Source organism: Balaenoptera ricei, chromosome 16, assembly GCF_028023285.1.
Source record: "Balaenoptera ricei isolate mBalRic1 chromosome 16, mBalRic1.hap2, whole genome shotgun sequence".
NCBI classification, from domain to species: Eukaryota; Metazoa; Chordata; class Mammalia; order Artiodactyla; family Balaenopteridae; genus Balaenoptera; species Balaenoptera ricei.
Genome location: NC_082654.1, coordinates 40,085,649 through 40,101,799, shown reverse-complemented (window position 1 = coordinate 40,101,799; position 16,151 = coordinate 40,085,649). Strand labels below are relative to the sequence as shown.

The following is a 16,151-nucleotide window of genomic DNA, read 5'->3' as shown; positions in this document are numbered from 1 at the left end:
GAAGGGCTGTCAGGCACGGGGTGGTAAACAGCGCCAGCCCAACAGTTCAGATTAGGATTCAAAATGCCACAGATGTGATTGCATAATAAGCTGTTGCGCATACTGGTAAATGCTGCTTTCAGCATGTGCTTATTTATCATATCGTCTTGCATTCTCAGAACGTGGAACATTCAAGTCGGAGGGTTTGAGTGCTAGCATCGGACCCAGTTCTCTGGGATGGGCAGCAGCACCTATGGTAGAGATGGGAGAAGGACCAGCAGCCTGGTGTTCGAAACTGGTTGCTAGGATACTGTGGAGCCCCTCCACTGCTAGGCAGACGGGGGAAAAAAATGTGTCCATATGCCTTCTAACCTGCAAACAGCAACAATAGAAACATCGTCTGCCTTCTTCTACCCTTTCCCATTAGGAATCCAAACCCAACTCTTCAGTGAAATAACAAGTAGCAGGAGCTTGGAAATGTGGCTCAGTAGAGCAAGGAAGCTGGTCATTTATATTCTCAGGCAGTCTCTGGAGCTCCTCTACTGAAGGGCTTATCAGTATTTTCATTATAAGCCGCATTTTAGGGGCAAACAACTATGCTTCAAAACACCCTCATAGGGTTTTAGCAGCCTGGTTTTATTTTTATAAAGGCTGCCACAACTTCAATTTTACTGCATAGACTATGATGTCAAATTAACAATCAAATTGGAAAGTCTATTAGAATAATGTTAAGTTGGAACCGAACTCCTCCACAAGAACAAGAGAGATGAATTTCAAAACTCGACTTCAGGTTCAATTCTCATCTGGGTCCGGTTCGCCTGGGTATGTGAGGAAACTGCCATGCTAGCCTGTGGCACAAAATTAGATTGTTTCCAGTGGGAACATTTAGAAGTGAGTGGAAAGAGGAGCTTGCTTTCTTTAAGAGTGGAACTCAGTTTCTTTAAGAGTTTTAATCATCTGCTGCTTGGTTAAATTAAATATTCTTACCTAGTCAGAAGAGTTATAGCTATTATCAGGACTGTGCTGGTGGGAGATGGGGGACTGGAGTGACATCTGAGATTCAGAGCTTTATTAACAGGTAGCAATTAGTCCTTGGTATAAAGTGCACGCTTGTGTGCACACACCTGCGTGCATGCACATACATGCACGCACACACACACACACACACACACACACACACCTCAATTATTCTAACAACAAGCGGAAGTGCCCTCTCACCTACTCATCCTGATTCTCTCTGGCCTAAACTTGCTCTTCCTCAATTTCCACCACGGTATTCTGTTACAGCCACTAGCTGCTGTCGTTCCCCAGCTGTACCCTCTGCTTTCTTTTGCTGTCTTTTCCCTTTGCTGATGGCCCTCCTCACCTTAACCCCACCCCTCTTATCCCATCACCACTCACCTAAATCATGGCCATCGATCAAATACTTACTTTAAATACCTCTACTTCCACAAGAGTTTCTGATACCATAAAATTAAATGGGCTCAATTATATTTTGCCACCTGTCTTAGGTATCTCCTCTGTGACTTACCTTACTCTACTTTCTAGAATATTTACTTGTGCAGTATTGTTAACCCCTGGTTAACTCCTTCATAGGACTTACACAATTCTCATCTCTAATGCATGACACTAACTTGCACATGGCACATCCCATAAAAGTACGGAACTGAGCTATACGGCATATTTGAAATTTAACTGCTACCTTTGAAAGAAATCTATGTTTTAATATCATGCCATCTATGATTACACTAAAATCCTAGAATTCTCCCAACTTCCTACAGAATTTAACAGACAGCCTTTAGGAAGATTCTGTTTCTCCTGAAATGTGCTAATGTCAAGGTTTAAAAAAAAAATCAGATAAGATCTTGTTAAAATTAATGTCTCCCTAAAAATAAGAAAATATATTTCTTTCTATCCTCAGCTCTCCAAAGTACTTCACGATCAAAAGGCGTAACATTACAAGTCAAAATATGTCATCATTCTTTGAAATTCAGTTATCTCTAGGGTGAAAAGCAACAGCTTAACAAAAATACAGAGACACTAACAACTTTTGATAGGAACTCAAGTCTTTATAGAGCAACTGAAAAAACACAGAGCCCTATGACAGCAAAATGGAAAGGATTTGAGAATATTTACAATAGGTAAAGGGTTTAGATCAACATACCAGTGACAGAATGTTCTAATCTATTACAGAGTCAATTTTCAGGAATAAAATAGCATGAAATAAAATTACTTTAAGAATCCATAAGAACCACTCTATATACATAATCAACAGGCTGATCTCATAAAATGAATATTTTTATATAGTTTTCATTTTTAAGGGTTTATTTGCTTAATTTAATTCAAAACATATAGTCTAATAGTTTTACCTTCTCCTATAGATATTTGGTAGCAGTAGAATATAGATTCCAACTTGCTAATCAGTTCTTTGCTCTTCAAATGACAACAGAAAAAGGACTTAAGGGTTATTTCTAGACACGTGTGAAAGAGACAAACCAAAACAACCCCCCTGCCTCACAGGTGCAGCAGGAGTGCCCCAGCTCTGTGCTAGAATCTGACACAGCCTTCCCTCCAATTCCAGCTTACAGGGAAAATTCCAAACCAAATATGTTATGTTAATTTATATTTTACACTGTTTTTCAAATGATCAAAAAACCACTAAAAAAATAAGTTTTGAAAGATTCTAATCCTCAGAAGATAACCTCGGTAAGCAAAAAGTAAACAAACATATTTGCACACATAGATAATTGAATAGGACATTCCCTGGGCAGTCACCTATAGCCAACAGAAAGAGAATAGAAAACTACATGACCATGAATTTGAAATCAATTTTGGACTATTTAGATGGTTTCATGTTAACTCAAACTCCCAATAATCTGTAAGTTTAAGAATGATGACCAAATTTAACTTGTACTAAAAATAAAATATAAAGATATAAACACTTGTTGCCAGTAAGTTGGTATAATCAAATTATTGATAGTGAAATAAACAGAAATTCAAACAAGTCTCCTTCACTTTGGCAAGAATTCCTAATTCTTTGTGGAACCACCTTGCACAATCATGCAAGTGACATAAGAATAACCGTTTTGCATACAATATACTTCTCTTTCTCTTACCAAAGGTACACTCTACACTTAAGCCAATTTTATTCTAGTTTTCTATGTGTAAGTGTGAAAAAAGAACAGATGTTTTTCCAAAATTATTTAAGCTTGGAAGACATTCATTTTATCGTTTTCTTCAATATAATCCTTCAGAATCACCAAAACCATCACGGTGATACCTTAATAGTTGACTTCCTTAAAGCACAAGTTATTAAATAAATATCAGAACGCACAGTATGGTTCAATAGATAAAATGTTTATTATGACAGAATGTTGTGAATTATTTGCCACACTAATTTCATCTTCCACCATAGATTTTTTAAAAAATCTAGTTGCTCTACATGTCAAGCACTAAGAGATTTCTAAAACTTACCACATTATACAGCTCAGTCCCTACTGCCTAGATTCCTTTAGATCTTGTCTGATAGAATGTTTCACTGCAGTTATCAGCTGGCTTGATCATGCTTCAAATAAAACCTATTAAAATCGTCTTTTTATAAAAGCAGAGTTTGCTCTGAGTTACTCCAAATTCCTGCAGATACTAAAATGAGATCCTATGGAATGCTGAAAGATGCAGAGAGCTGTCTTTGACTTATTTTTTTTCATTATGCAAAACTTGGCCCTGGAGAGATGGCCATGTACCTCATTAGCTAAAACAGGCAAGCATGTCAGGACTGCAAATTAACTTACCAGAGAAAGCTGAAGTGGATTCAGATCATTCAGGTTTCGAAAACAGACCTAAATCTACTGAACTGAACTATTAGGGCAACTCTGTGAGGTTAGAATCTCAGAAATGTTTATCCTTATTGTCTCTTCCCCACACTCACAGAATACAAACTTCTCCTTAAACTAAACCTGCATGAGGAACAGCAAATGCTCTACTGCAGCCAACAAGGATAGTTACACGTCTAAGTTTTCAAAAGTATCATTAGTACATACTCACAAGCCACTCACCCCCCACACACACACCCAATAAATACAAATGGAGACAATCAAATACTCTTTCTCCTTATATTAAATCTTTGTGTTTATAAAGTGAAGGGTTCCCAGGGACCTCATATTATTATGTAACACGTGTCATCCAGCCAACGTGATGCTGTTAGGAATAGAGTAACAAAACCCTTCCTTTTATCAATTATGTCATTATCTATTAACTTAAAATACCATTCATCTGGGTGCTCATTCTATATTAACTTCATGCTCCTGCCACTTTACTCTCCATAAGAACTCTGAGTTGAGTGGAGTATAACAAGTTTCATTCAATTTTCCCACCCAAGTTGCGAAGCCCACTGACATCAGAACTACACAGCTGTCTAAAATGCTAGAACAATACTAGAGTAGTGGCTTCAGAAGCCAGGAGTAAGGCAAACAATGTGTCCACGTTGTCAGTAAAGATAAGTGTACTTCTCTGTATCTGACCCTAGAAACCTGCAACCCTCTTGGGAGACAGAGGCACCCCATTAACAACATTATATACATTCTTTAAGGAAAATAAGCAATATTCTCCCTCAGATGTTATTAAAAAAATATTTTTTTAAAAAATCTACAGACTAGGCTTCCATTTGTGGATTGTAAATGTCGTCGAATTCTGGAAATCAAAAAAATCTTCCCTTTTATATGTGTATTTGCTGATTTTGGACACTTTGATGATGCCAGAACATCAGCTTTGAACGGTACCAGCGAGAAACGCCGGCATGTAGAGAAATCCGGGAGCGCCACGAAAGCATAGAAAGTAAGGGTGATAGCAGACGCATTTCATTTCAAGTCTGATGAGCCTGCAGTTAGGATTTTCCGGTTGGGCAGGTTTGCCAGGGCATTTGGGAGACGGGGCTTTCTCTGTATACTCACACATACACAGCTGGACACACACCGGGGGCGCATTCAAACTCTACGTACGGTAGGTGGCCTATATGAATGTATGTGTTTATTTAAAAAAAAGAAAGAAAGAAAGAATAGCTTGACATCTGACAAAGACACGAAGGCAACGTAGGTGCAATGAGTCTGACTCTGAGAAACGTGCACAGCCCCGCCAGAAGTGCCCGTTAAAATGAAACATTTCTGAGGATGAGGACAGACACGGCAAGCGGGAGGGGCGGGGGCCGACAGACAACACAGAGACCCGCAGCTCCCCACCGACAGGGTGCCACACGGACCCGGAGCGTAACCCCTGCTTACTGTGGACTCTTGGGGTAGAAGGGCAGAGTCACATGGCTGAGATCCTGGATGTCGAAGGCGGTGGGCTCAGCGGAGATCGCCTGCCGCTTGGTGCGCGGCTCGCCTTGCAAGGTGCTCGCGCTCTGCTTCTGCGCCTGCTGGGTGGCCGGCCGGATCACCGAGCGGTACTTGTCCAGCTCGTTCTGCAGCTTCTGGATCAGTTCGTCCTTCTGATCCAACTCCAGCTCCAGCTCGTCGATGAGAGCATCCCGCTGCCTCAGCTCCTCGATCTTCTCCTGGAGCGCGTACTGTAAATCCCGCAGGGTGCCCATGCTCCTCCGGGCTGCCGGGGGCTCCTTCCTGCCGCTGCTCCGCGTCTTGGGGCGTCCTCCCCTCTCCGATCAACTTTCCCCAAAGTCGCTGCTGCCTCCCGAGTGCGAAAGCTTCCTACTTGAGACCAAAGCCAGCCCTGGCTTCTGAGCATGCCCAGTCTCCCGGCTCCAGCCACCGAGAGTTTCAGGGCAGATTCCACTTCTCCGGGCTGTGAGGCTGAGCGCGGGGATGAGCCAAAAGGCAGGTCGAACCGGGATTCAACCTGAACCGCGGTGGGCGCCGCGGCGCCAGGGCGAAGAGCCGGGAGCGCGACGGCAGGGCAGCGGGAGAAGGGACTCGGATGGGGGCTCCGAGGCCGCGGCGGGTGTGCCCGGGTCACTCACGCCGGGCGCCGGAGGAAGCCGGCGGAGCGTGTGGGGAGCCCGATAAACCTCTGAGCGCGCCGAGGGCTGCGCGGGCGGAGCGAGGCGGGAGCAGTACTTTGGGGGCGGGGAGGCGGGCGGGAGAGGACCGCGAGGACCCCGCGCAAACTCGGGAAGCGCTAGCCGGCTCCAGAGCATACCAGGCTGGAGGACGTGGGGCTACACTCCCGGCGACGAGGGAGGGCCGAGCGGGCTCTGCATCCTCGGCGCGCTGACTTCTGCAGGTGTCTGGACCGCCAGCCTCACCAAGAAAGGCTCCCCAGCCTGTGGCTGAGCTCTCGCGTCTTCCACGCAGCCTTTCTCACGGGGAGCGCCTCACACAGGTGGCTAACGCTTGAAAACAAACTTGCCTCTCAGGGAAGCAGAGCGTATCCGTGCAGGGGAGGGACTTCCAGTCACATCCAGGTGCCTCTGGGGATGGGGGAGGGAGCTTCTGATTTTTTTTTCTCCCCAGTAAGCATTGCCAGCTCCTACAAATGACTTCCCTTTCCGCTCCTTTCAAACACGGATTAACGAACTCTTTTTCGGGCAAGGGTCGAAACGGGATTGGGCCCCAGAGGGCTGCTCAGCTTCCCCCCACTGCCCCTCCCACTTAAGCCAGTGTCTGCGGAATAGTTTATGGAAGGGTCTTGCCCCTTTCCTGTGCTGAATTCGGGGCGGGGAGCGCAGGGCGGGTCAAAATCATTGCAGAGTTCCAAAAAGTTCATCGTGAAATGGAACCGTATCTTTGAAATTACTTCCTTGACAACAACCAAGCCGTTAGGGCTGTATCCTTCCACTTGAATGGCAAGACACAAACTTCGAAGAGGGAAAATCTTAAAGAAAAGGAAGACCCTAGACGGGCTGTGGTAAAGTGCCGCCCCACCTCCACCTACTCCCACCTCCAACCCCATCCCTGCCTGCTCAATATTTCCTAAAATGATGACAATTTAGGTAGCATCCTTTCTGTCCAAGGGTAATTCTCCCATCGTGTTTAGAATCCTCCATAATACTTACTTAAATTCCTCATATTTACCTAAATCTTCACCAAACCATTTAAAATTTTAGCATCTTTACTGCAGTCCTCTAATTACTGTTCTTGAGAACTCAATGTTATAATCCTCGAGGCTCTATTTGGCCATTCCTTAACACCAAATAAAACAAAGTAGGTAGAAAATAGATTAAAATTCTGAATTGCAATCCAGAACTATTCACTGGAATCTAAATTTAGCCAAGGACATATATATCAGTCCCCCCCAAAAAAGTGCTCACTTTTGCTATTGAATACACAGCCTGTTCTAAGTAAGAAGAAGAAGAAGAAAAGAATGGGGAGGGGGAGGGGAGGAAAGAAAAGAACAGAACCAGCTAGCCAATGTCACATTTATAAGCTTTTTGACTTAAAGTGTACTTGTTTGTAATTAGAAGTATAAATGAAAAATGATATATAGTCCTAAACATTCTTGCACCCAGATGATGATTTAATTCAGTACAAATGATATAAGACACTTAATTTTTCTGCTTTCCAACATGGATATTTTCAGAAGTGCATTTCTTTCAGAATGTAATATATAAAGTGGATAATTCCCCAAAATAAACATGAATAACTTACAGATACTGATAGCAGCAAGTAGGAGTTCTGAATTATTGTTGTTTTAATTAAAACTAAACCAAGCAGAAGTGCCCTGGCTTTGTATAACTGACTCCATTCTAAAAGAGCTTCCGTGACATTTTCCTTCTCCCAGGAAAAAGGCCAAATTCTTATCTTATTTAACCTATGGGAATTCTTTAATTCCATGGCAAAATGTCTAAAACTAAATGAGACTTTTTTTCCCTATAGATCTATTATAGGGTCCAGGAGCCCAAGAGTTTATGTCTAAAAATATATCAGGAGCAATGTATAGGGGACATCATTAGACAACTGCTAAGCAGAGTTATGTTTTAAGGTTCATTTGAGGCTTAAATGGGGTTTACTTAATGTCTTTGAGCAGCACAAAGTAGAGAAGATTCTTCTTCATTTGTAGAAAGCTTGTCTACATGTAAAAAGGATAAAAGAAACTAAAGCATTTTCCCCCCAAAATAAAAAATAGCAGTTCAACCAAAAAAAAAGGTTTTTTTTTTTTAACAAAAGTGAAGTTTCTTCCACTGTTATGTAAATATTTTTCATTATTTAAGCTATCATATCTACATGCCACTATAGGATCTATCCATGTTACATTTTCATTTTAAATGGAATTCTTGTGATACAAAATATATTCCTTGATGAATCCCATAGTGAGAGTCAGGAATCTGTTGTAATAAACGCAAAGAAACTAAACAGCTGAGAAGATATGACTATTACAATTGACTTACACTTTAAAAGGTATTCAAGGTGTAAGAACATATTTGGTTGTATTAGCCTATACAATGAAAAAGTAAAATTGCCCTTAAATACTTTATAATTGTATATGCAAAATCCAGAATTCTAGGCTTTTCTCTTCCATTTTTAAAGTCAAAAGAAATATTTTAAGTAAGTTTTTCAATGATGTTCTTGACTGTTTATTTAAATCTTGAGGGACCCTGGTTTTCTATCTCAACCTTTTGAGTGATTCCAATATTTTCTTAAATATCTTTTGCATTGTATTTGGTAAATGCTGGAAACAAATTTTACATAAATAATCAAGGTTTTGTAGTTTCATTTCAACAGATTTTACTATATGTCTTATAGCAAACTTAATTGGCTAAGTTATAATATCACAGATCAGGCACAAGCCTACTTCCTGCTATTAGGCTACCACAAATTTGGAATGGAGTGGAACTGCATATATTGAGCTCTCCCACTGCCTTTCTGGGATGAAGTCTTGATGTGAGATGCTGAAGCACAGAACAATGCAATTTTGAAGGAACTTAATTTATACACTAGAATTCCATAGTCAACTCACAACCTACTTTCAGCAGTCTCTCTTTGTTGTAGCTCTAATGGAAGCAAAGTTCCACCATTAGCCAGACCCACCTGTGGCATATTGATGCTCTTCAATTTTGCATGCAACCCTCATGATTGAGAATAAATATCATCACACCTTCCTTAATGGAATCTCAGAATCACTTAATGAGACGTTCAGTAATTCAGCTTTATCATAATACTGGCCGTTAAAAAAAAATAAAGTCTTTAGAATTTATTATCCTACACTAAAAACATAATTAGCCTCAAAAGAACTCTGATAATTTTGTCATCCAGTTGCCCATTCCACTGGTGCTACATTTCCTGCAGGAGTCCTAAGTTTGAAATTTTCTTCTGCCATTTCATGTACATGTCTTGAACAGCAAAAACCAAAACCAAAAACAAACAAAACATAGATGAGCTATGTTTTGGGTCATGGAAGCCTCCCCTTGCAGAAAATTGCTGGAAGTAACAAGTAACCCTAAGAATCTAGATATGAAGGTTACCATTACTGGTAAACATACTGGCTGTCTCAAAACTGTTCTTCTTAATCAAGACCACAAGAAAAATAACTAACTTCCTGGAGCTCTTAATGCATGACAGGCACTGTTCATGTAACCCTACGAGTTGGACATTATTATTATTTCCATTTATATTTGACAAAAGGGAGGCAGAGGATCTCCCACCCAAGGAATATCAAAGCCTGGATTCAAATAAAGACCATTTGATGCAGAGCTCAATCCCATACCCCCTGCCCCTCATTGCCTTCTGCAGGACTTCCAAGGGTTGCTAATGCCTTGTTCTGGATCCTGAGATATAAGACATTACTTAACATTAACTAGCCTGACTTTGGGGTTGGGTATGTGGAAAGAGGAGAAATTTGGAAAATCCTAAAAGAGCAGGAAAAGATTTTTTAAAAGTTCCTTTTCCCAAAACTGTCTCCACTTCAGCCCCATTTCATCTTGGTTTAGGGTCACCAACTTGCACCCATTTGCCTGGGACTGTCCTGGTTTTAATATTAAAATTGCTTGGGACTGTCCTAGTTTTTAAACTGAAGTCCTAAGTACCCCTTGGTCCTGGGCAAACCAGGATGGTTGGTCGCCCTATATAATTCAGGATTGCAGAACAGAACCTCTCTATTTTATATTTTCACATTTTGTGTTCAAAGTTACTGATAGAAAAGTAAAACCAAGGAAGATCTGTAATAATAATACCTATTATTTTAAGCACATTACAAACCCACTTATGCATTTGTTTGTGTGAATGTGTTTTAGGAAAGCAATCATCCCATTTCAATGCATAATAATACACCACAGGAATTGTCTTTGGACTGTAAGGAGAGATGAGTCAGACAATAGAATTTTAATTATACTTTGATAAATTAGACAAGGATTCAAGGCTCTCTTTTTGGTTTATCTTTCTTATAAAAATCTAGAAGTTAGACAGATTGGCTTCCTATAGATTAAGCACAACAATTCAAGCTCCTGCTATTTGATTAAGTCCTATAAAATTAGATTATTCTTACTACTGTGTTTGGTGGCTAGATTTGGCCACCAGGAATGCATATTTAAATGAATATAAGTAAAAATTCTAATGGTTGAGCTGTTTAGAAGTCATACTACCGAAATGATAAGTTCTGGATGGAAAAGGAAAAAAAAAACCCTAAAACATTAATGATGAAAAACTTACTGCAGAGACTTGGAAAGTAATAGTGCATTATACCATACTTGCTAATGTGCTTAGAGTTTAATACCGAATTAGTGTCATAGTTAATATTACTTGAAATGAATTCTTATATTCTGCTGCTTAAGATGATGGTAAGTTATTATTGGACCCCAGCCTAAACTAATGTGCATGGAAATCCATGCACTATCTACCAAGAAGACAATTTCTTTGTACTCTTTACTCAGCTGACCATTTCCAAAGACCAAAAGAAATAAAAGTTTTTTAAGAAGAAATGTATTAAGTTTTCCGTGGTTCTTTCATAAATGGAAACATTTTTAATGCGTAAAACGGCATTTAAAATGCTTTCTTCACAAAATATTTTACTGTATTTTAAGTCCAGTGAATATATGCATGAGAATGCAACATAATAATATCTCCTGTATCTGATTAATAAATTAGTTTCTCAATTCCATTTCAGTGATTTTTCTGGCATATTAAATGTACATCATTTCCTAACTCAGTGCATCAATATTTCCCACAAAACATTCAAAAATATTTGCAAAAGTAATTTTGCATTTGAAAACATATTTGACAGCATGTGACTTAGAGGAGAATAGCTCTGAATCAATGATTTTTCTATTGTCGCTTTTATTTTAAATAGCATTTAGCAGCTGATATAACTTGGCCATTTTCTTCCCACTTGTTTTTAATCAAAATTTAAAGTGAAAAACCACACTTTGCTAGCGAACTTATTAAAATTAGTAAGGTGGGAAAGTACTGAAGATGTAAGAAAAACAATAAAATAGAAGTTTGAGTGAATCGGAGTTTTATCAGTAAATAACTTGAACGAACTGGGCAAGAGAAAGATGGCAAGACATTTGTTTCGACTGTGAGAATGTCAGAGATTTGGAGGAGAGGGGAAGCTGCAGTCAAAAAGATACAGTAGGGACATATATAGAAATCTTCACTCTCATGAACTTAACTAGCTTCAAATTAAAGAAACTCTTGATATTTGATTTTTATATAATCATGAGGTGGAAATCCAGAAATCCACCTCTAATGATAGGCAAATGAAGTAGTAGGCTGGTAAAACAAATAGATATCATTCTAGGGCCAAAATATGGTACCTGATATTTATGAAAGCATTACCCTTGGAACAAGGATGCATACACTATTTGCAATGTATTTGTAACCAAATGTAAAATTATCAGTCATTTTGCCCATTGTATATTTCTAGAAAAGAATAATTTCTCCCTTGTCCAGACTAGATTTTTTTAAATTCATTTTTCAAAGCACAGACTGGTAGGTAAAAATACTTTAAATATTAGTTGCTCAAATTTAAACTTAACAGACAAACATGCAAACACCTATACAATAAATAAGTTGCCCAAAACAGCAATATGTAAAGTATCATATGGTTTTAATGCCCCATACAAATAAATAAAAAATAGGGATTTCTACACTTTTGTTGGTATTAAGCAGAAGAATTAGTGTCTGTTTGAGTCATTGTAATATGTAAGAATGTTTTTACTCAAAGATCAGAGTTAATTTAAGGAGTTATTATGAAAAATTCATCTAAGTTTTTCATAGAATATAGTACAGTCAAAATTCTATCTATCTATCTTCCTTAGAAAAGCATCTATGTTAAATACCAATTTTAAGTGGAAAAAATGACAGGGTAACCTTCAAAAATTTATTTGTGGAAGGTTAAAAGCAATTGCTGCTGTTAGGCACATAGAAAACTTGGTGAAAACTGCTCCTTTCCACTTTGCAGTGTCCACTGGTCAGACCCTCTCTCAGTACCCAGCAAGTAACTCTCAGCTGTCACAGAACTGAAACTCCCCTATGGTAGCAGCATTTCCACACATGGCCCATTATTTCAGTTACTTTATGCCCCTCTCACGGGCACTCCCAAAATACAAAGAACTGAAGGACTGATGACAACATCTGCCATGGTTTGACATCCCACCCTTCCTCACCTCCTAAACAAACAAAGCAAAGGTCTTATTCTTTACTAATAATGGATATCACAGAATTTTGAGCTGGAATGTACCAGAGAGATTATGTAATTCAACCTCCTCATTTCAAATTTCAGGAAAGTTAAAGGCCAAGGAAGTTAAATGACTCACCCAAGGCAGAGTTTAAAACCCAAGTCTCCTAATTCTCAGCATAGTGTTCTGAAAGTTATAATATGCATTCACTGGCCATTTTATTTATACTGTACATAGAAGCCTGATTCAGTTCACATGAAAATCCTCTTATCTCTTAAAAATTAATAGTTGTTAAAGTCAATTCAGAACACTTTAATTTGCTGCAGAGAACAAAATGTAATAAAATGTCTTTGAAATGTCTAATTAGTTCTAGTATGCTTCTCCATATACTCAAACCATATGGAACTTTTGTTGCTACTTTGGGGATCTACATTACCTGAAGGAGAGAGAGAGAGTGTGTGTGTGTGTGTGTGTGTGTTCACACATGCCTCACAGATATGAAATCTAAACCACACCACCACACTCTCCAAATCAACCCTCGTTTATGTCAAAGTAAAGGTAGGTACATGAGGTGGATGCGTTTTTTGCATCCACCTTATTTGACAAAGATCTATATGAGGAAATAGAGTAAACCATTTCTCTTTTTCTCTTTCCAGACACACAACTCAGGTGTCCTCACATTACAGGGTTTTAAAAGTCCTTAAAATACGAAAGACATCATTACCAAGAAAGAGAAAATTTGTCTGCAACTCATAGAAATTAAAAGGTAACACCTAAACTGTGAACTCTCAGAATTCAAACAGTGACACTTGTTTGAGTCCCTCAAATCATATAATTGGTCTGAGACCATTTGACATTTTTAATGATCAATGACATTTTGACCATTTAACTTTAGAATATGCCAAAATGTGATTTTATTCATTTAGTATGTTCTACTGGAGTACCCTACAAAACTTTTGCAAAGAAAAAAAACAAAGATAGTAAAGATGTATTTTAAAATGCATTGAAATACATAGCACTTAAAATTTGTATTACATTAATATTTTCAAATAAAATAATTTTGTACTTTAATATTCTAAGTATATGATCTTTTAATCACTAATCTATCTACAAGCAAATTATTAACACATTACATAATTTTCATATTCTGGAATGAGGGAATAGCCAATTGTGAGAAATTGGAATAATTGATGAAGAAAACACAAATAACCAAGAAAAAGCATATGGTAACAGCTGGTACAAAAGCTCAACTCAGTGGTCAATGGACAGCTTTGTTAGCAACCCAGTAACTCTAATTGAGAGCCCTCACCCATCAAAACATACACTACAACCCAGTATTTCCTCAAAATACGAACTAAAAGAATACTAGTTCCTTCAAATGGTTATTAGTATAACTAAAAAGGGTTCCATGGCCAAAAATGTTTGGGAGACACTGAAAAAATTCAATAAAACAGATTTCTCTCTATTATTTTTTCAGAATTTTTAATTTTCCCATGTGTACTGTTAATCTCCAAAATAAATATATAGTAAATATATACAGTTGATTTAAACAACTAGACTTTCTCTGTTCTAATACTTTAAGTGATGAACCTGAATGTATATGGTATTTAATGTTTAAACATAAATTAGACAATTTATTAAAAACTACAAGCACCTTCCCCATTTGTGGAATTCCTTATCAGTATTTACATACACAGCAGTATCAGGGACAAGAATATACAGTTCTGGAACCACCAACAGTACTGCCAACCACCAGTATCTCCCCTTTAAAACCACAATTTACCCAGCCTGTCACCACAGCCAATGACATGACAGAAAACCATGAGCATATGACAAATTTGGTGCTTACAGGAACGACTAACATTGCCATTTGACCCACAGTCACATTTCCTCTCTTTAAAATTAGGCTGGGTCATAGGATTATTGCTCAGGTTGGAAAATATTCAAGGGAAAATTACAATGGGACTGCAATCAGGAGAGCAATTGATTAATAATGAATTATATAAGTGTTAAACTAACCTTTTAGTTATTATAAATCTCCAGGCACCGAGCAATTTCATTTTAACATTTTAGAACTTTTCCACTGGTCATTCTCTTCCTGCCTGGAAAATCTTTCTCCTAACCCCTTTCACTACCCTAAAATCCCAATCCCACTGCTTCCCAATCACCACATTCCATCTTTTGAGTCAGTAACTCAACTAACTCATTCTTCTGTTCTTTTCTCAAATATCACTTCTTCTGATAACCCTTCTGAATCATCTCTATAATATTTTCCCTTATAATAGCACTTTCATCATTTCTAATTATATATTATTTGCAAGGATATTTGTTAAATAGCTACTTTATCCATTAGACTGTAAACTCCAAGAAAGCAAGGAACTCAATTTTGTCCACCAACACTCAGAACAAGTAGGCCCTTCCTACATATTTGTTAACTGCATTGAATGGACAAAGGTAGGACTAAATGAATTCAGCAAATATTTATTTAGTATTTACAACACACCACCATCAATAAACAGAAAAATTGTCCCTCTCTCCCCTTTCTCCACCAAGAGATCCAGCCAACAAGCTGAACGAAATATCCTTTGATGCAATGCGAAGATGGGCTTCAGAGTTTGCACCCCTCACTAGGGTGTCGTTCAGAAATGCACGTATCATAAGCCTCAGAAACTTCAGTATAATTATCCTTGAGGAGCAGCTGTCCTAAATCTCAAGTCTCAATCAGGAATTCTGCAAGTCAAGTGTTTGTCTGGGTTCTAAATAGCACTGATTTTCTACGCTCTTCCTGCAAAGATTTGTGATATGTGTTGCCCTTAGACAGGAAGTTCAAATTTGGGTCTAACTACTTAAAATAATCAACTTAGGTAAAACCTCTGAAACTAAAATATTATGACCAAAATTAGCCTGGAATATGTGTGTGTGTGCACATACACAGTGTGTATAGATGTGTGTGTATGTGATATATGGGGTGTGTGTGTATGTGTGTGTGTGTGTGTGTGTGTATATATAACCAATATTAATGTAGTAAATGCAGCTTAGAAGTGAAAACAGGTAATGAATTTCTCTATAACACGGTAGCAAAAGGTGATGTGAAAAATATGATACGGTGATTTTTCCAAAAATTGATACTTTGGCTCTCTATAATTCTGCATGTTCTGTGTGGAATAAATCAAATCAATCAGAGGCTTAGTTTAAATATGTGTTTTCCTTCCTCAGGAAAAAATAAAAACATTTACATCACTCTTTGAACCACGTATTTGCCTGATTAAGACCCATGATAACTGTGCTTTCTACCTCCACCTTGAAATATTTCTAGGAAATGATATTTTTTGATACCCAAACACCTTTTCAAATTACACCTCACAATCAACTCTCTTAATGCACTTTTAAATTGCTATAATCTCAGAGTCTTGCTTACTTGAGGCTTATAATATATTGTCTTCAAGGTTCAGTGTTCTTTCATATAACACTGGCAGCATCTATAGCATCAGCAATTCTGTAATTTTTTTCTTTTGTTTCTTCACAAATTCGAGCTACTCCTTCAAAAAGCTGACTGCTTTATTTGGATTTGGCCTGTTTTTAATAGTCCTTCTTAATACCTACATCTTTT

General features: G+C 38.4%; 1 protein-coding gene across 2 annotated transcripts in view; it reads right to left on the bottom strand.

Annotated features, from left to right (window-relative positions):
- Positions 1-16,151, bottom strand: part of PRKG1 (protein kinase cGMP-dependent 1) — a 1,231,781-nt gene that overhangs the window by 1,149,384 nt on the left and 66,246 nt on the right. Inside the window, exon 1 of one of the 2 annotated variants that reach the window (XM_059899095.1) lies at positions 5,256-6,201. The exons of the other annotated variant lie outside the window; for it this stretch is intronic. Coding sequence (XP_059755078.1) covers positions 5,256-5,566 — 311 coding nt within the window. The 5' untranslated portion in view covers positions 5,567-6,201. Of the gene's footprint in view, positions 1-5,255; positions 6,202-16,151 lie in introns of those variants that run through there. 2 annotated transcript variants of the gene reach the window in all.